Source organism: Serinus canaria, chromosome 2, assembly GCF_022539315.1.
Source record: "Serinus canaria isolate serCan28SL12 chromosome 2, serCan2020, whole genome shotgun sequence".
NCBI classification, from domain to species: domain Eukaryota; kingdom Metazoa; phylum Chordata; class Aves; order Passeriformes; family Fringillidae; genus Serinus; species Serinus canaria.
In genome coordinates, this window is record NC_066315.1 from 100,525,117 (window position 1) to 100,546,678 (window position 21,562).

Here is a 21,562-nt window from a genome sequence, read left to right on the forward strand (position 1 = left end):
CCATTCATTCCAGTAGCTCGGTAAAGCACAGCTGGTTTTGACTTGGCAAATCAGCTTCTGCACATTTGAACAGCTCTTCTTTCCACTGCCAGAATTGGCCACGCTTTCGTTTTTGATTTACAGTTGAATCACCCTGGCCCATTCCCATTACCCTCAGCAGGACTTTGATGGAATCTGAAAATTCACAGCAGTGTAATCGCATCTCAGAGCTGCTAAATGGTTTGCATTTCATTAGCTATCATCAAACAAATTGCAAGGCCTGGGCTGTAAAGTATCACTGGGCTTTAGCAGAAATGTAAGCTCAGCTCTGGTCAAGCCTGGTGTCCAGGAGGAATGCCACTCCTCGGGCACGGTCTGGCATGCAGCACTGAGACACTCAACCTGCATTTTGAATGCTTTCAGGGTTGCCAGTTCTTAACCCAAAGGCATGTGACACAGTAAGGCTGAGCACAGGATTATGGCTCTCTTCTAAATTCCAGCGGAGGTAAAAAAGCAACAAGCTGAAAAATAAATTAAAGCTTTGCAATTTGCAGCCTGCCTTAGTCTTCTGTGCCCGCCTTCAACATTTTAATCATTACTCTGCTGATGAAATGCAGGTAGCATTGCAATACTTTCCATGTCTTACTAATCCACTTACAGCTGCTCTGGAAGGCTGTGACAGGCAGCTTGAAGAGCATCTGAAACCGCCTTTGGATTTTTATCAACTCTATGAGCATACAAGGAAGAGTTATGCACAACAGATTCCTGATCGCAGTTTCCAAGGGCAGTATTTTAATCCAAGAATTACTCTGCCCAATAAACTTTTTGCTATCCTTAAACCCATCCTTCACCCTTCCCTGTGTTTGGGTATCACTTTCAGTTGTCTGAAAACACTGCTGTTAGGAAAAATACCTTGCAGGAGACCAAGGTTCAGAGACACCCCTGGGACTGAACTGAATCTGCCAAATGTCAGGCTTGTCCCAGGGAAAATGAAGCCATGCACTCTGGAGTGGTGTCTAGGAAGAAGAAGAAGGAAAAAAAAAAAAAAAAAAGCTTCCTGCCTTTATTCAGTTTTTCCATCTGCAAGATGTATCAAGTGGGCAAAGCTATCACTGCATAACTGCACAGATGAAAATACAAGAGCAGCTCTTAGACTCACACGCTGGCCCTCAACTGCTTCACCAAGACAAAACTGCCTGAGGCTTCAGCCTGAACCAAAGGGATGCAGGTTGCAGGTACAGGTGCTCAGAAGCCTCAATTCCATGGTCAAAATACAGGCATCTCATCCAGGACACTAATGACTTCAGTAAATTCCAAATTAAAATTTTGCAGCTGTATACCACCAGTGATCTTCAAGGAATTTCTGCAAAGATCTGGGAGATACTCATCTGCAAAGCAAATTTTTGAAGGGGAAGAACTAGGACCAGAGTTGGCTCCCAGAAGTGTAATTTTGCTGTCATGCACTTTCCTGAGTGAAGGGTACTTGCCAAATGAACAACACTCACACTGAATGTTGGAACCCAGCTGCCCACGATCCCCCCACAAACACATGGATCTCACTGCAACTCTGTTTTGAGAGGGAGGATGGCCACCACTGGCCTTCTCTGGTGGGTTTACCCTGGCTGGATTCTGCAGTGTCTCACTTCAGTAGGAATCAACACAGTTCTTCTGATCCTCTGTCCCTGTGTGAACTTCACACAAAAATCCCTATTTGCATTTCCCTTTGTTGGATTCCCTTCTTTAAACTCATAATATATGATAATAAAGGCGTCTTTTAAGTCAGTTGGTACATTACTCTCACTAAGTTAGGATGACCTATGCCAACTTCCACACAGTAAAAAACCCTACACATCATTTCTAATTCCTTTCTGGCCAACATTGCTGTTGCAGAGCAAAAATTAGCTACAGAATCAGACTTTTTCCTGTGGAGCACATTAGATTTATATTAATTCCCTCTACACACAAAAGTGCAGCACTCTTTCTACCCACAATCAGGTCAGTCCTGTTATATCAGCATGCAATCCCTCCTCCTAGTGCTGCAAGGACTGCATTTGGCACAGTAATTCTTGGCTCTATTGTTCTCAGCTCACTAGCTGCTATATGAAAATACTTATTTGGTTTTGCCTTGCAACAGCATTATGGGGATGTAAAACAGTGCTAGTTCTAAAGCATTCAGACAGTACAGTAACAAAGAGCTATTTGAGTTCTTTAAGAGGTAGTCAGGAACTGAGTTTATTTGTTTGGTATTTATCTGCATCTTCAATACCACCTGTACGTTTCTACTGGCTGTTTTAAAACAGAAAAACATTTGCCAGTCAGGGCTTAATGTATCTGGCCTCCTGTGGTGGGCTGATGCTGCTTGGAAATCAGGTGCCCACCAAAGTCATCCTAGCACTCCCTCAGCTGGGCAAGGGAGAAAAATATAACAAAAAACCTATGGGTTGAAGTAAGGACAGGGAGAGATCACTCACCAACTACTGCCATGGGCAAAACAGACTTGAAATGGGGAAATTAATTTAATTTATTGCCAATCAAATCAAAGAAGGATGATGAAAAAAACTAAATCTTAAAACACCTCCCCTACACCCTTCCCTTTTTCCTGGGCTTAACTTTACTCCAATTTTTCTACCTGCTCCTCACCAGAGCATTGTCTCTGCCTCTCACTCCCCCTGAGGAGGAAGACTCCCCACATTCTGCTTACATGTGAGTCCTTCCCATGGGGTGCAGTTCTTCCCAAAGTGCTCCAGCACAGTCTCTTCCATGGGGGGCAATCCTTCAGGCACAGACAGCTCCAGTGTGGGTCCTCCATGGAGCCACAAGATGGGCCAGCAAAGTTATTCCAGTGTGGGCTCCTCTTTTCATGGGCCCACAGGTCCTGGCAGTAGCATCCTCCTGCATTAATTTTCCATGTGGTCACAGTTTCCCTTTTCCAAAATGGTCCCATCCACGGGCTGCAGGAGGATGGACCTCCATGGGCTGAAGGGGCCCAGCTGCCTCACCATGGTCTGCCTGCAGGCTCCAGGGGAATCTCTGCCCAGGAGCCTGGAGCACCTTGTCCCTCTCCCTCCCCACTGACCCTGGTGTCTGCAGGGTTGTTGCTCTCACCTATTATCTGCTCTTGTGCAGTAGTTTTTCCCATTTCTTGACCATGTTAGCCCAGAGTCAGTACCACCATCACTGATGGGCTCAGCCTTGGCCAGTGGTGGGTCCACCCTGGAGCCAGCTGGCATTGGCTCTGTAGGACATCAGGGAAGCTTCTGGCAGCTGCTCACAGAAGCCACCCCTGCAACCCCATCCCCCATGCCACTACCAAGCCTTGCCATGGAAACCCACTCCATCTCTGAATGGAAAACATCATCTGATCCCTTTTCTAGGTTTGTTTTCCTTCAGTCCACATCCGTTGGCAAAACATGGACAGTGACTGACCATCTGCTTCACCTCAGAGCTGAAGGGAGTCTACAGCCCTGTCCATCTCTGTTCCCAAGCAGTCCCCAAAGCCAAATGCCTGCTGCATTACCACTTTTGGCACCCTCACCAGTGTGATTATTCAGCATGTGGTTTCCTTCCACACACATCCTGCACACATCTTCCTGTGGAATTAAACTCAGGCCTGCATAGCTGCTCCAGTATCTGCAATACCTGGAGCCAGAGAATGCAGTCCTACTGGTCCTGGTACCTGTAGGCTTCTTTGGAGTTAGCAAGCCTCTTTGTAGTCACAGGCCCCTTGCTCTCCATCAGATCCCAGCCCAGTCATCTTCCAGAGACAACAAAAACATCTAATGCCCAAGATTCAACTACACTTTCTTTAATATTTTACTACATCCCTTTCCTCTCTTCGAGATAAAAAAGAGTGTTTCCATCCCTCCCTCACTCACAGACTGCAATATTAATTACAATCTCTCCAACTACCTACTTTTGTCAAAGACATACCCAAAGATCACAAGCAACACCATACCATAAAGTACAAAATCAAGCACTGATGGCCAAAAGCACTTTGTCATCCTACCAAAGTGATGTGCCTGGCCAGAGATAAGAGAGATTGAAGAGCAGATAATTCTATATTGTAGCTAATGCTAGCAAAAATTCACTTTGCCAGAGACATTGATATATCCATGCATGTAATATTATATTAAACCAAAGTCTTTCCTAGAGTGTTTTCAAGATAATTGGCATTATTCTGCTATCATCACTAGGGCTCCAATCCCAAGCTCTTCACGCTGGGTTGATGCATGGAGAATCACAGCTGCAGCCTTAAGAATCACAGAATCATAGAAAGGGACCTTAAAGATCATCTACCTCCAACCCACCTACATGGGCAGGGATATCTTTCAATACACCAGGTTGCTCAGTGCTCCATCCAGCCTGGCCTTGAACACTTTCAGGGATGGGGCATCCACAGCTCTGGGCAACCTCTTCCAGTGCCTCACCACCCACACAGCAGAAAACTTCCTCCTAATATCTAATCCAAACCTACTATCTTTTTGTTTGAATCCATTCATCCTTGTCCTGCCACTTACACATGATAAAATGTCCCTCTCCATCTTTCTTGTGGGCTCCCTTCAGGTACTGGAAGGCCACAATTAGATCACCCCGAAGCCTTCTCTTCTCTTGGCTGAACAATTCCAGTTCTCTCAGCCTTTTGTTGCACTAGAGAGATGCTCCATCCCTCCAATCATCTTGGTGGCCTCCTCTGGACTCTCTCCAACACATCCATGTCCTTGCTGTGCTGAGGAGCCCAGAGCTGGATGCAGCACTGCAGGTGGGCTCTCACCAGAGCAGAGGGGCAGAATCCCTTCCCTTGCCCTGCTGGCCATGCTGCTTTTGATGCAGCCCAGGATGTGTTTGACCTTCTGGGCTGCAAGCTCACACTGACAGCTCATGTCCAGCCTCTTATCCAGCAGAATCCTCAGGTCCCTCTCAGCAGGGCTGCTCTTGATCTGTTCATGCCCCACCCTGGAGAGATACTCATTGCCCCCACAAAGTATTCCATGTGTCTGCTGCACATTTTCTCTTCCAGGACTTACAAATCCTGCTGCTCTTCCACAACCTGCCAACTCTTTTGTCTATGAAGCTGACACAGGAATATAAAGCAATCCTGATTTATGAGAAAGGGGGCTGTGGAGGGAAAGGGAAAACAGACCTATTCTTCAGGATTAAAATTAACACTGCAGCCAACCTACCTCTGCTTCACACTTTTTAGAGCTCACCTACTCTAGTAAAAAAACAACCAAACAAACAAAAACCAACCCAAAACCCAAATCCATAATCCAATTCCATTACTTATGCTTAATCACTGCATCTTACTATCTTACAAAGAGCAAGCTAACCACAGTGGTGTGCCACCATGAGCGTGGACAGCAAAGATAACAGCCTTTGATTGTTGCTAATATTATTTAGAAACTGCTTCCCCACATCAAATTTCCAGCTAATTCTCTGTGTCTTTTCTTACACCTTTCTTTCCCCTTTGCACACAAGTTATCAAATTCAGAACAGCAGCTGAACTGCCAAGAGAAATGCAGGATTTTAAATTGAAATCAAAGAGCAGAATCTCAATCAATTTCTTATGCCCTTGTCAGCATGTGGTATGGGCGGCTGTGGAGAGAGAATTGCTTAGCCTGGTGAAAACGAAGAAGGAACTTGGTGTTTATTTGCATTCCTTCAGCTCAAATTGTGGCTTTTGGGGGCACTGGCTATTCATTTAAGATGCTCAACTCCATGTTTTGAACTACCTCCACAGTTTCAACTAGGAGCATGGTCTCTATAAAACCAGCTGCAAACAAGGTGGTATCAGTCTGGCTGTTTAATAAGATGAGAGGATGAAAGGAGAAAGAAGAGGAGCACCTCTGAAGGGTCTCTCACACACACAGATCTCCTTTGGACAAGCAGCACATGCCAATGAATGAGCAAAAATCCCTCCCACTGGATTGCACGGGGGACCCAACAGTACAAAGCCTGAGGACACCCCTAATGAGACTTGCTTATGCTCCACACTACAGTGAAGCAGCTTTTGAGTACAACAGGGTGGTCACAAACTGTGCTGAAGCAGTCCAGCCTTTGGGGGACCTCACTGTCAAACAAGGCACTGGCTGATTAAGCCACAGGAAACAACTTTCCATCAAAACTGACTCAAGACTGAACCCGCGGCAAGAAACAAACCCGCTGGCAGTGCCTGCCACAGCTGCCCAGCAAAGCGAGCTCCATCACCGAGCCCCTCTGCAAGGGCTGGGCTGCGGGCAAAGCGCGGGAGGGCATTTCCCTGGGCAACAGCACCACCTGGTGACTCCTGGGACCGCGGGAGGAGGGAACCGGCTCCACTTGGAGCGGAGGAGGAAGGGACACTGGCTCGACTCGAGTGAGCTGGGAGCCAAAAGCCAAAAGAGGACAGCAGGATGAACTTGCGAGAACTAGAAAGGTGAGACAGACTGAGAGGGAAAGAAGAGTGCCTGAGCACCTTCCCTTGGAATCACAGGCATCTCCCACTGCTGGGACCACCTTGAGGAGCCCTGTGGGACAGTGGGTAGTGTGAATGTGGCAAGGGCAGCTTCAAAGGAATGCTCCATCCCACAATTAATTTACTGTATTAATGAACAAAGAAAGGAAAAACCCCACAAAAACCCCACCCAAACCTGCATAGTATCAACACTGTTGTATGCCACAGCGGGGAAATTTTTGGGTTAATTTTTAGGAGACCATAATTGTGGGACTTCATGGAGCCAGTATCTTCCACACAAGAATCACACCCCTAATTGCCTTTTACTGACCACTGGATCAGAGGATCCTCCTGACCATGGTATAACACAGACCAGAAGACAAACCCACTAAACCCACCCTGACAGGTGCCTTGCAAGTGGTAAGAAAGTGTATTACAGAATGGTTTGGGAATGAAAGGAACCTTAAAGATCATCTATTTCCATCCCCCTTACCATGGACAGGGACACCTTCCACTAGATCAAGTTGCTCAAAGTCCCATCCAGCCTGGTCCTGCACACTTGCAGGGATGGAGCAGCCACAGCTTCCCTCAGGGACCTCAAACCATGTTTGAGGAGCTCTCCTACCACCCTAGGTCACCCTAATCACATCTCCCTGCTGCCAGCTTGCTGATTTCCCATCTGAGCTCCACCACAGACACTTAAGTACAACCTCTCCAATGCTGACCATTTCATTTTGCAGGTGAGGATGAGAAATGGGCCCTGGTTTACCATGGATCACACTCCCAACACCAACAACACAGGAACGAAAAATAAACTTCACAGATCGCTCCAGCAAGTCAAACCTCAAACAGGGAGGAGCTAAATAAAGCTAAAATAAATTAAAACTGCAGGTATGGCTTCAATGCCTATGCAATTTTATTGATCGTAATACCTGGATTTTGGCAATTCCAATGGTCAGAGTTAATTTTCTAGACAAATTTGGGACACTTTTTAACATCTGCATGCTGACATCCCTTTCCTACCTGCTCTATCTCAAAACACACATGGAGTCACAAAAATCCACTTGATGTACTACTCCTCCTGCAAAGAAATTCCTATTTAAAGATACAGTAAAAAGTGTTTGAATACTATCTACTTAGAAGTCCTCATAATTGTCCCTGCAGTTGAAAAATTAGGTAAGGGAAGTAACATACAAGTCACTGTACCTCACATTGTCAGTGATAATGAGTGTTGATTGCGGGGGTTTTATCTCTCTTGGCCACATGCACACACACCAGCACAGCAATATGGTTAAATATCTTTCATCACCATTGTGCAATGCAAACTCAGAGAAACTAAATTTAGTTTTCAGACAACATGCATAAATAACCTGAGGTTTTCACAGTTAAGTAAACACATTAAGCAACAGCATCCTGACAAATGTTGATGGGCATATTGTTGCTTGTGTAAGAGCCACTGCCTTCATTTAATAAAAGAAAATGACTTGATGCTTGTTGTTTTCAAGTACGATTTGCCAGCAAAAAAATGGGATAAAAAATTCTGTGTAGTTCTTTCCAAACCAAATTCTTTTCCTAAGTGAACCTTCCCCACATATACTGTAACAGCTGCAACTTTCAAAATACTGGTATGATGAGGAGATAATCTTTGACTTGAATTGCTGTTTGATACAAGTTGCAGTTCATACTCCAACACCCTACCTCTTTTCACTGTCAAATTCTAGCATTAGGGGTCATCATTTAGAAATACAGGCTCGTTAGTGCCACCTAGTAAATACAAAAACAAAATAATTTTTATTCCTGTACCAACATAGAAGATATCAAAAACCTTCCAACCAGTCTGGAATTGACAATCTAATCCAAACACTGTAATTTCACATTGCAGATTGCCAACAAGTATCAAGTCATTTTCTTTTATTAAATGAAGGCAGTGGCTCTTACACAAGCAACAATATGCCCATCAACCACTGCATTTGACAAAATGGCTCTTGTGTTCAGCTTGTTATTTCACTAGTATAAAAACTGTCCAGCAATTGCCTGGAAAAACTGTAAAAGGGCTCAATTACCTTCAAATTTTTCCAACCACGCTCAGTAAGTGCTATTCAATTCAATGTTCAGACATACTCATCCCAATTTGTAACTGTCCCACCTGTAACTTGTACTGCATTTCATAGCAGAAAGGAAGAAAAAAGCCACATAAATGATGAGCTCCAACTGAAACACTAGTTGAAAACTTCAGTCCTGGAGACAAGAAAGCCCAATCCCTTCTCCCTTGCAGCAACAGGCGAGAGAGAGGAAGAAGGCAGTTTCAGGGGGCAGCTATAAAAACACACATTTCCTCTAACAAACAGGAACCAGCCTCATGGCCAAGGATCTTTGCTCCAAATTAGCAGAGTCCTGGTACCAGGTATGTCACCTACCAATAACCAGAAGCAAATAACTCTTCCACTGGTCTCTCCTGGCCAAAGGCAGCTGGACACCATCAGCCTTGAGTGGGTCAGGAAACACCACAAGGGTGGGACACGGGAACTAAGGATTTCATACCTGGATTTATTGCCAGAAACTCTGCCACTGATTGTCAGCTCCTTTTAGCTGAAACCTGCAAAATCAGCAGCCTCTAAGGTGTGAGCTGGTCTCCTTTATCAGCTGCCCAGCTGTTATGGCCACCCTCTTTATGCAATCTGCTTTTACAATTTGCCAGTCTTCGGAAAGCCACCTCCATCAACTTTCCAGACACAATAAAACAAGTTTCTTCTGCAGGGGGTATCAGGGGAAGGGGACAAGTTGAGAGTGTCTGAAATTTGCCATTATTTGTTATTATTATTATTATTTACAATTAACTGCAAAGTAGACCCTATGCATCCATGTGGACATTTGGTGGCAACATGAAGGAGAGGCCTAAAATCCTTGAAATTGGAGGTTTTCATTTCCTGAATTTATGTACCGGATGGGAAATGGACAATCAAAAGTTTGCCTAAACCTAAATCTGTGTTAAGAAATGTTTCACCCAACTGTTAGGTTTAATTAACCTCAATTAGTAATGATTTCATATTCATTCCACCTGTTGTCTGGATGTAAAGTTTCTCCTAAGACAGCAAACATCACCACTTCTTTTAAACAGCATCATATAAAGACCCACCTGGTGCTTTCCCCTCTATCACTCATGCAAGCAAACAGAAGATATAACAGCAAGCATGATATAATAAAACCCAGGGCTGAGTTTTTTTATCTGTGGATTTACTGTGTGCTGCTGTGAAGTTACTAAACCTAAAGCTATCTGCACCGAACAGGCTCACAAATGGGAGAAATTATCAGTGCAAGGCTGTAGCCCTTAAGCAGTTGACTTCTTGAATGTGTTCACCTCCTGCTGATTTCATCAGGAATGAAATGCAGCAACTTCTAAAAGCTGGTAACACCAGTGCCATGAAATTCAACTTTTTAGGGAAAGGCCCTTAAGGAAAACCAGGTTTTGTTGCTCATACTGTTGAGGCACCCTCTTCTCTCCATCACAAAAATAACTAGGAAACCACTATCTAACTTACAACTGACTTGCAGAAGGAAGTTTTTATTCAGCTGGCCATTTTTTCTCATTTTCACTCAAAATCTGGGAACCAGAAATGACCAAAGTACAGACTTTGCAAATCTCAACTGAAAACACACTGGGAACATTTCAAGTGGAATGTTAAACCATGAAGTTTAGTACATTTAAGGGCATCTCCTCAAAGGACAAAGGGATAGAAGGAGTGCATTTCATCTCTCCCTCCAGAGTAGGAAAAGCCACACAGGAGGTGCTGAGGAGTCACCCTCAAGACAGACTGTCTGGATACTAAACACTTCCAGTGTCACAGCCTGAGTGTTTGGGACTACGTGGAACTAACTCCGAAGTTCCCACAGCTCCCAGACATGGCAGAACAACAGGCACAGGGATTGAGGAAGGCACATCAACTGGCCAATGAGATCCTGCCAAAGCTGCTCTGTGTCACATCTGGAACAGTGGTTTCGACTCGTTGAGAGACATATCTGAATTGAAAGCAATGCAAACAACAATTCTGCAGGCTCCACTGCCCAAAGGTTTTTGAAACACAAATGAAACAGCTCTAAGACAAAGTCAGGGTTTTAAAATAATTTAAAAGGAAACTAAAGGCTAAAACCAAGGGAGAGGTTGGCAGGGTTTTTTCACCCCAGGTTATTATTTCTACCACCTTTTGTTGGTTTGCTCTAACTTTCTGCTTTATTATCCTCAGCTTCTCTTTCCCTTGCTCCTGACTTTACTCCTCTATGTTCCTCAATCCCTCTCACCAGTCCCCCTACACTTCTCCCACATGTTCTGTCTTGGTCTCACAGTTTCAGTACTCCACCTCCTCCTCCTCCATTACTCTCTGTTCTTCTGAATCTCCTCCATGCCAACTTCTACATCTCTTTTTCTACTGATCTGCACATCCTTGAAGGGTTCAAGGCCCTGAGCAACGCTGTCTACAGGAACATGTCCCTGCCCATGGCAGGAGGGCTGGAATGAGATGATCTTTAAGGTCCCTTCCAACCCAAACCATTCTTTGGTCATAAACTATTCCTGAAGAACTTTTTAGGCTGCGGGGCTACCACTCTCCTTCAGACAATCTCTTTAAATTTGGATTTATGGTGTCAGAGGTTGGCTTTCTCTCTGCCATTTTCCACACCAGCCTAAGGGAGAAGACAAACCTGGCCACAAGATAGGCAGATCTCAGCTATTCTATCTGGCTTTAATGTCAGATGACAGGAATCACTCATGAGCTGTATAATCTCAAATATTTAATTTACCTAAACATTTTATCTTATTCTCCACACATCAGTGCATTCAACTGTGCATTAAAGCACATGCTGAGCTTTAAGTATGGGATTCAATTTAGCCCATGCAGCAAAGGCTGAAGGATGTACCCTGACACTCTGCTGAAGGGGGATTGCCCTAATGCTCAGAATCAAACATATGCTTAAGGATGCTACTCAGATTAGGGTTTCAGTAACATAATCTCCAATCAAATTTATGTTATCTGGTTTTATCCAACTGCCATTTTTGTCACATAAAACATGCTCCAACTGTCTGTCTAATGCCCTGGCATGCATTTATTCTTTTCAAGCACACTCTGCAGGAAAAAAATAAACAAAGATATCCAAGGCAGAAAAAAAACCCCACATCAGTTTAAGACAGAACAATCAATTCTGAAGATTATTCCCATAAACTACACTCTGCTGCTGGAGTCATAACACTTAAAGACAAGGTTTAATTCCCTCACTGACATTTAACGAAACCAAGACAAAAATGAAGTTCAGCTTTCCTTGGATCTTCCACAAGAGCAATAACATTCAAAAAAGAAAACTGCTTGTGTAAGGGATAATGTAGCAAAAAAACCCCCATGTTTGTAGCACATTCACAAAATTAATATCCTAAAAGGAAGCTTGTCTACACAGTATTGGAAAGGTTGAAGTCAGCAGGGACTATGCACCATGAATAACTTGTGGCCTAAAAGTGGTTGGAGGCTTCCTGCTCATATCGGCTTTAAGAAGGTATATTTCAAGTGTTGCTATTATGATTCTTAAAATAGGCACTTAAATACTTATATTTAGCATGCAAAGGAAAAGGGAAAAAAAAAAGATAGATAATGGGCTTCCTATTCAAGAAAGAACATACTCCCTTTCTCATGTCCTAAACCCCTCCAGGAATTAATCAGCAGAGAGATTCATCCACCAAAGTGGAAGTGCACCCTTAAAGGCTTATAGTGGTGGGTATCAGTCCGTGAGAGGTTCACTTTTTTTGTGGTTTGAGGGTTTTTTATTAACAGAGACTACCTAAAGCAAACAAAATTAGTATTTGCTTCCATGGATAGTAGAAGATGCTCAAAATGAAAACTGTGACTGTATGTTTACCAACACCTCCAATATCTCAGTTGTAATATCCTTCTAAATCCTAAACTATTGAACACAGCGGTAATGCATTTTTACCCCCTTAAATCAAGTACCTAAAAATTGAAGTCTCAAGAGTCAAGCTGAACCTTGGTGTGACACCAGACCACATTCAAGGGAATGCTCATTTTGATCACTCTTTTCTGAGTCCAGTGATTCCCAGTGTGGCTTCTCTCTGCTAGCACACACCAGATGTTGACCTAAGGATTCTTTCTTGTCACTGAATTCCCTCACAGAAAGAAATGGGTAGATCTGGAGAATTGACACAACAGCAGTACTGGAGATGAGTTATCAGTTGCCAATTACAAGCATAAGATAGAGAAGGTTAAAGCTATTCCAGTTGGGCCCCACAGGTCATCAGTGAGCATGGAAAGAGATGCAGGTGACTTCAGACACATTCTGTCCCCCCATAACCACAGCTTTGCTGATGAACCGTGAGATCCTATAAACACTTAAGTTTTGTTTGCTGCAGAATTAAATGGGCCCCAAATTTAATTTTTTTTTTCCAGAATTAACCCACTTTAGGAATCTAAGTAACTCATTTTGGCTCTGTATACAGGCTTTAAAGGGAAGGAGAATCTGCTTCAGAGAGCTCCTAACTGTAGGTGAATGCCTGTAAGAGCCTGGTATTTACCATGTACAGTTTTTTATAGTCCCCTGCAGGGACTAGAGTCCCCTGAGGGGTCCAACCAGGACACCCAGTGACGTCTGCAGCATCCTGTCACTCTGCTGACAAAGGAGGAAACAATAACTCAGGGACACTAAGTATTTAGTGGCTGGATTTCATGCACATGCACTTCCACATGTTGCCCAATTAAGAACAAACTCTGGCCAAAACAAAAAGTGAAAAACCATAACTTCTCTACCCTCGCCTGCAAAAAATATAAACCCCATGCACTAACCAGCATTTCTGTTTAAAAATATCCCAGCGAAAATAAAAAGCATTTGTTCCACTGCCTGTTGTTCAGCTTTCAGCACAGCCCTGCAAGTCCAGAGACCGTAAATCAACCACTGGCATGTGCTTACACAAGGCTGTGCTCCCAGCTGGCCTCCCACCCACCTCCGCTGGCTTTCTAAAGCTTGGATTTGTCCTTTGGCAGTGGTGCTCAAAACGGCGAGCATTCACGGAAAGGGTCTACAATATGTTTCAGAGGAAAACTGAAATGTGTCCCTTTCCTGGCATCCTACAAACTGAGATGGAATTTTAAAAATTTCCTTTCACCTTGACCTTGACACCACTACCCAGCCTCTACAAGGTATGTAGTGAGAAGAAAAACAACCCTGTAATAATAGAAACATCTTTTATTTTGGTTTACTTTGGAAGCACGTGTCCCATGGCAGCTCCAGACACCTTCTGCAGAGTTAAATTCACATCAGCTGCCCTTGGCCTATAGTCAGGAGGTAGTGGGGTGGGGGACATGGCAAGGAGCAAAGCACTGGAGGCTTGCTCTGCCCTCCCTAAAAGGCATGGGATGATCCAACTCATTGGCACGATGACCTAAACCATAGGTGTGATGAGCACCGGATGGAGGGAAGACCTGTAGGTAGCTTGTGAGTAGACCAACTCTACCCAGCTTCCAATCTCTTTTCCCAGCCCTCCTGGAAGGTACCTCTAAGCATGTGTTGGGCACTTGGCTGGCCCCAGAAACACCTTGAGAAAAATATGAGCAGAGGAAGCTCCAGACCTTTTGATGGAGACCACAGCTCCAAAACCAGCCCCCACATCAGTGGACGCTGGTGAGCCACCAAAGAAAGTTGAGAAGAAACTCCTTGCCCTGCCTCAGTTTTCTGAGGCAGCACCTGAACTGTGGGGAAGGTGGGTCATCAGCAGCCTGCTCTAGTGGAAGGTGACCCTGCCCATGGCAGCAGGGCTAGAACCAGATGATCTTTAAGGTCACTTCCACCTCAAACCATTCCATCATTCTGTAACAGTGCAAACCTGCTACAGCAGTTCACTTCGAAGTGTTCACTTCAATGTGCCCCTCTCCCTTCAAACCCACAGCAGAGGAAATGAAAAAAAAAAGTGCCTGTCCTGATCTTATCTGAAGAGAGATGTGGCCAGGAAATCCATGACTAATAGCACTCCTGGGAGGGTCTAGCAGCCCTGATGACTGGACAAGTGGCATTTGCAAGAAGGAGCAGCAGGGAGGTAAAAGAGCAAGAGCAGCAGAGTTATGGCTCCAACCTCCCTGTAAATGCTTCTCTCAACAAGCAATTACCTTGAGAAATTTTAGACAGAATAGGTCAAGAATGGGTCTCTCCAGCCTGTATGTGCACTTGCAGTCTGCAGCACCCACACTGCACCCAGCTCAGGCACAACCCAACCCAAGCAAAATGCACCAGCACTGTAATTTATAAACACCACCACAGGCAAAAGCCCTGCAGACTCAAAGGCCTTTGCCCATGGGCAGCTCAACTGCATTGTAACTGCAACACATCCTAGCAATAAATCAAATTATCACCTTAGAAACAAGTCCTACCATCAACCAGAGTTTCAGAAAACATACTTATATGCAAATTGAAAAAGTTCTTTTAATATGGCTTAACTAAAGCTAGTTAAAAGGAACCACCTGATGGAAATGAGAGGGTTTTTCTTTTCTCCATGTACTGTTTGCATGCAAAGTTCCTGCCTCCTTCACATAGTCTGTCTCAGCATTACTTCACTGAGTAGGGCTAAAACTGCAATCAACTATATGAAAAAATTTGAGCTTATCACCATTCAACTTCCTTATTTTGGCAGAAAGAAAGAATGTGGGGTTTTTTTTTTTGTTTTTCTCCAGAACTACTGTAAACCAAGAAGTTTCCCAATTTTTTGGCCAGAAATCAAAAAGAGCATGGGGCTGGGGAAATCTAAATATAAAGAGAATTTGAAAAACAGTAAAACCACAGCCTGCATATGATATCTGGGTGATAGTCACTGCATGAACTCCTTCAATAGGTGAGTTACAAGCATGGGATGGGAGCTCAGAGCTGGTCATCAACAAATGGGAGCCCATAAAGTGCAGCAGCAAGCACCAACCACAGGGTACTCTTTTGCTACCCAGTGGATGATTACCAACAAGCTTCCCCTTTGAGGCTTTGCTGCTACTGAAACTACAATCTGCCTCAAATTCCTCCTTCTGCTTCTTCAGAAATCCAGTTTGGTTGGGCCACTGGAAATGAAAGCAGAGTGTGGCCTCCACAAACCGCCTTTTCCTAGAAGGATGTTCCAGTCTACTCTTCCAAGCAATCCCATACAATACCTTTGGAAGAAATTAGTCAAGAAAATAGCTTTGTAGATATGTTAGGAAAGCAAAATACGGCCAAGATCAACATGAAATCCTGAATTCCAAATTATGAGAAATTCTTTACCTACATATTTAATGTCTATATTGCAAAAAATCTGATTGTAGCCATTTAAACGTCTTATAAAATAATATGAAAAGGCTGCTTTAGGCTTCTAAAGACACTTTTTTATTGATACAAGAGAACAGGCCTTTCTTGCTTGGTGCATAACTGGATTTTTATGCAATATTGACAAACACAATAAAAACAAAATCACCAGTCCCAGTCTCCTTTAGTATCAAGATATGCTTCTTTTGACTGGCAAAGCAGGGCAATGGAAGTGCTGTGTGCTCACATGAAGTGCATATTTCAGAGTATTCTTCACCAAAGAATACAAAGAAAAAACATTTCCTAAGAAAATCAGGTATATGCAGTTCAGCTAACCATGTGTCTTGTCTTTCAGTTCTCCATGGGCTTAAAATCACTGTTCAGTTTTACCTGTAATTTAATGTTTCACTACAATAACTGGCTAGGAAAGAGATACAGATCAAAGGGCTCCTTTGCTGGAAAGGCTGAAATGATGGACACATCAAACCAGTGACTTCACAAGACAGACAGCCATGTGGTCACAAACTCAAAAATTTCTCATGATAGAGCTACTTGTTTACATAATAAAATAGAATGAATGAATAGGTAACGATGAACCATTAACATGGGGGAAAAAATTGCTTGGCAATCTCTGTTCTTCTCTCAGACAAGACACTTTTGTGGACAAAACTATAGAAGGCACACATTTACTTCATCAGTACATTCTTCCTCTTTTCATGACCCCCTTTGTTTGCTCTACTCTCTGTTTTAGGCTACAACACTGCAGCTATTGATGCACCCATGGCTTCTGCACTGTGCAGTGTTACTGTCCTCAGCAGGATGCTCACTTGACCACGGAGGCCACCTTGCACATACCTGGTGACAGGAAAGCTCCTTAAATGGTTCAACCCTGCCAGGGGTGCTGTTCTGTTTTTAACAGCAGCTTTCCTATTTGTGCTGGGGCATGTAGGCCATAGAAGCATTGACTATGACAAACATTTCAGACACAAACTAAAAGATTCCCAGTGATCTGTGTATATATCTGTATCATAGATACAGAGGAAATGTCAGTCCTTTTACAAATGCAGCTCGCCAGCTTCAGACAGCATTTTCATGCTGACAGAATGCAGGCCAGCAAGCGACTTCTTATGAGCAAGAAAACTGAGGCCCAAACAGAAGGGTGAAGAAACAAAGAGTCAGCTAGGGGGATGTGGGCACTATGTTCAGGAAAAAAATTCTACAGGAAAAGCAGATAAGCCCTGGGACATAACCCCAGGGAGAAGATTGTGTGCTTTTAAAGACAGAGGAAACAAACATATGTCAGGAATAAGAAGGGCTTTAGGGACAAGGGATGACCTATGAGCCTCTTCCAATCCTACCTCCTTTGGTCCTGTGATGCACAGTCACAACACAAAAATGCAATAAACAAAAACAGAAGGAAAGGAGTAATGGAGGTCACTTTAGATGGTAGTCAGCAAACCACCTCCCAAAGTCTGAAGAGTTGTCAAAATTTCCTCAGGAAGTGACAAAGACAAGAAACTTTGCCTTAGTCGTAAACCTGGCAATCTCTTCTGCGGTTGCCACACACAATTATGTCAGGATTTGGCAGGGAGTTGTAAATCACTCCTCCTGCCCACATAAAGAAAATGTTGGGAGCTAAGGCACAGGGCACTCAGCAGCCACAGACAGATTAGGAAAGCTGGCAGCTGCACAGCCAGCCACATTTCAGCACTGAAGCACGGCTCAGGAACACAGCAGCTCCCCTACACTCACTCCTCTCTCCTCCAGCCCCTCAACTAGGTGCCCACATGGAAACACCATGCAAATCAAATGAGAGCTACACTTCATTTCACCCCACAGACTGAGCTGCAGCTAAAACCTGCTCAGGCCCAGAAGCATGGGGCATCTAACACAGGAACAAATAAACTGGATTGAGAGAGCAGGAAGAGTCAGGGCTAACAAGACAGGACTTGGAGCAGAGCTCAAGCATTTGCACTCACGAAGATGAACACCTTCCACATGCAGCCACCTCACTGCCCAGCAGCAATAATTTACTGGAGGAAGTAGTTTAGGAGCGGGCTTGAGGACACTTGCATGGCAGCATACTAAAGAGAGCTGTTCAACTGCATCTCCGTAGCTCCTACACCTGTGGCTGTCAGGCCCTGGACAATTAGGCAGGCATCCTGCTCCTGCTCGCCCACTGACAAGCTGGAACCATCCCTTCTCAGAGAGCTCTGTAATCAACAAAGCCTTCCTTCCAAACTGACTCACTCCCACCCTGCTGCTGCCCCAGATTTCCCCTTTGCCCTTCTCTCACTGATGTCTCCTCCAACAGCTACAAATCCCATAACCATCATCTTGTAGAGCACTACTCCTGGCTGCTCCAAATCACTTCTGTGACACCCACAGAGAGTTTTGAAAACCCCAAGATTCTCTGGAGGAAGAAGAAATGAAATGCAGACACCCAAATCCTGTTTTGTTAGGTTAATGCTAAAAACTAGAGGCCAGGCTCCCTCCTGGCAATGTGGGGTTATATCCAGGAGCCAATAACCTACTCCCCATCTTTAGTACAATGGCTACAGGCACTCACTGGCCCTGGAGTACTGCACTGCCCTGTAGGGCTGGCAGAGTGGACCACAGCTCTGGTTTCTCTATTCCTCTTCATCATCTTCCCACTTAGACCCTCTATAGCCAAATGGGTCCAGAGCTTGTGGAGAAGCTGCCTTTGCAAACGTTGCACCAGCTGCCATTTTTTCCCACTGGGAAATTCTGAATAGGCAGAAACAGACCAAGCCCAGACCCTCTGCACAGCCTGAAGCCAAACTGTGATCCTCCTGTCTGATCCAGAGGTGCAGTCTAGGGCTGTGTTCAGAAGTGGAGAGAGATTTGGGTTTACATACCAATTTAATCCATATTTCTAACAAGGATAAGAACTTGTCTTGGGACCAAGACATGCCAGACTTGACTGATTATCAAGGGATCTATGGCATACAATGCAGATTAACCAGTTCCAGGACCTACTGAAAAAAACAACTGTCAAGATTTCTTTTGCTAGATCTGAGAATGTATTTTTGAACTGCCATCTAGCTTTCAAGCAGATCAGACAATTAATGCCTCCATTTGTTCACAGACAGGTATGGAGTTTCCCTGTTCTAGAAATGTCAACTTCTTGAGGAGATTCATCATCTGAAGGATTCCTCTCTTTTGGGAAAACAGTGTCAATCCCCATGGTAAATGAGATGTCTGTGATCAGAAGTAGAAGGTTTTCTAAGACTATGCCCTCTTAAAATGGAGGGAGCATATCACTAATTACTAAGTGACTATAACTACAGACACATCTCCCTAAGTGCTACCACTGCCACCCCATCATTTTAATGAATCTACGGAGTAATTGCATACTCTTAGTAACACAGAGCTGCATTATAGGTTTCTTTTCCTGTCTTAAAAAAAAAAAAAATCAAACAATTGCCTTACAAAATCTCCAGTAAGTTTTAATGTTACAAAACATCAATAAATTATGGACATGTGGAATCTCATACCACAAGACGCTTAATCTCTATAAAATTACAACATTTTCTGCTGGAGAAGAAAACAAGCAAAGACACATCCACATATTCTACCACAGACTCCTCATGTTTGTACAAACCACATTTATTTTTGTCACTATGCCATTTTAAAAGTTGAAGGCAGGAATTCTGACCAAGAAAGGAGGAATGGTCACTGCCAAGTACTTTGGGTTGAACTCTCCAGTGCCCTGGCACTGCATCCTGGCAAGAACTACTCCAGGGCAAGGTCCTCACTCCTGCTGGGCTAAGTGTCAACACAAATCAGAAAGAACTGGAGCGTCTATTTGTGTTTGGTTTTCAAATCTTCAACTCACTTGGATGGGATGAAAGCAAACCCACTCTAAAAAGCCTTCATTCATGCAGCTTCTCTGAGTGCTTATGAGAGGTGGGCCTAAAAGCAGCCGAACTTGCACCGGGTAGTTTGAGAGGTTTGACTTTTAAAAAGAAACGTGTGTACTGGAGTAGTGATGCTCTGCTGGTTACTGTCAGGAGAGGTGGTTCTGCTCTGCAGCGCTGCTTGTGCTTGCTTGGTGGGCACATCTTGCCGGGAAGCTCCCTCGGTGCCGGGCAGAGAGGGGCAGGCGCAGCCAAAGTGCAGAGCTAAGCACATTGCTGCTCCAGATGTGAAACGCACGCGCGAGTTCGCCAAAAAAGCGAAAGAAGAAAAAAAAAAAAAAGGGAATGGCAAAAAGGACGTTCCTGTAAGAAGTCGAGTCAAAGAAGCGCTGCTGAATCGGGCCAGGCAAGGAACTAAACAAAGCACCGAGCAGCACATCGGTGAGACGGGACGGAGCCCCGGGAGAAGGAGCCACCAGACACAGCGTCCCGGGACGGGCAGCGCTGCTTTTCTCCGGGCGGCTCCCCACCGCTGGAACGGGGCTCGGCGAGGCCACCGCCGCCTGTGACGAGCCCCCAGGGTGGGCAGCAAACCCCCCCACCAGGTACCTTCGGGGCTCTGGCACCAAAGGGAGACCTCCACGGGGCCACCGCCGCCGGGGGGGATCGGCTCTGCGCCGGCAACCCCGCGGCCGGGGGAGCGCTGGGGGAGACCCCCAAAAGAGAGCCGCTCACCGCCTCACCCAGCCCGCTACGCCCTTCTCACTTTTAAAAAGTTGAGAAACAAGACAAAAACAAGCTGGAAAGTCTCCCCCCGCCCCGCGGAGGCCGGTGCGCGGCTGCCAAGTTTCGGCGTGGAGGAATTTTCCGCGGCCGAGCCCCCCCGCCCCGCCCGGGACCGCCAGACGCGGCGCCCCCCGGGAAGCGGGACAGCGAGGCTGGAAGCGTTCCCCGGCTTAGCGAGCACCCCAGCACCCACAGCCCCCACCTGCGAGGCGAGAGAGGAGGCAAAGAAAGGGGGAAGCGACCCCCCGGTCGCCCTTACTCACTCCAAGCAGACACACTTTCAGCTCGCGTATCGCCATCATCTGCCCGGGGCCCGGCCGCTCCGCATCCCCGGCGCGCCGCCGCTCCGCACTGCCCCGCCGAGGCGGCCCAGCCCCGCCGGGGCCGCCCCCGCCGCCGGTCACATGCGCCCGGCCCCGCCTCGCTGCTGCCCCCCGCTCCCAGCGTCGCCGGAGCCGGTCGGGAGCGGGCACGGAGCCCTCCGGGGCTGCCACCGTGCCCTGGGCTGAGCCCCGGCGCGGGCTGGTGAGCGGGGACAGCGCAGAATCGTCAGAGATGGAAGGGAGCTCTGGAGACCATCTGGTCCAACCCTCCTGCCAAGGCAGGATCACCTGGAGCAGGTTACACAGGAGCGCAACCAGGTGGGGTTTGAATGTCTCCAGAGAGACATGGAGGTCCAGCGCTCTGACACCCTCAGTGTGAAGTTCTTCCTCATGTAAAGGTGAAACTTCTTGTGTTTTAGTTTATGACCATTGCTCCTCATTCTGTCACTGGGAACGATTTAAAAGAGTCCGACACCATCCTCTTGGCACCCACCTTTGAGATACTTATATGTATTAATGAGATCTCCTTCAGTCTTTTCTGAGGCCCAGAGTCTCTCCTCATAAGAGAGAGACTACATACCCCTAATAATCTTTGTGTCCCTTCGCTGGACCCCCTCCTGGAACTCCTTGTCTTTCTTGTACTGCACGGTAAATATTTGCTGTTGTGAGAAAAACAGTCTCTGTGAGAGACTGCATCCTGCAGGGGGCTGTCCATATGCTTAGTCCTACACACCATGTGCTGGGCTAGGCACGGGATGGGGACTGCTCTGGTTGTGAACCATCTGAATCCATCTTCTTTTTCTTTTCTTTTTTTTTTTTTTTTTTAAGCTTTTCCTGCTATGTGCAGAAATAATTGA

At 45.5% G+C, this 21,562-nt stretch overlaps 1 protein-coding gene across 1 annotated transcript in view; it reads right to left on the minus strand.

Moving 5' to 3' along the window:
• The window catches only part of RAB31 (RAB31, member RAS oncogene family), a 61,372-nt gene extending 40,625 nt beyond the window's left edge, over positions 1-20,747 (minus strand). Inside the window, exon 1 of the mRNA XM_009102055.4 lies at positions 20,646-20,747. Coding sequence (XP_009100303.1) covers positions 20,646-20,684 — 39 coding nt within the window. The 5' untranslated portion in view covers positions 20,685-20,747. The remainder of the gene's footprint in view (positions 1-20,645) is intronic.
• Between the last annotated feature and the right edge of the window lie 815 nt (positions 20,748-21,562).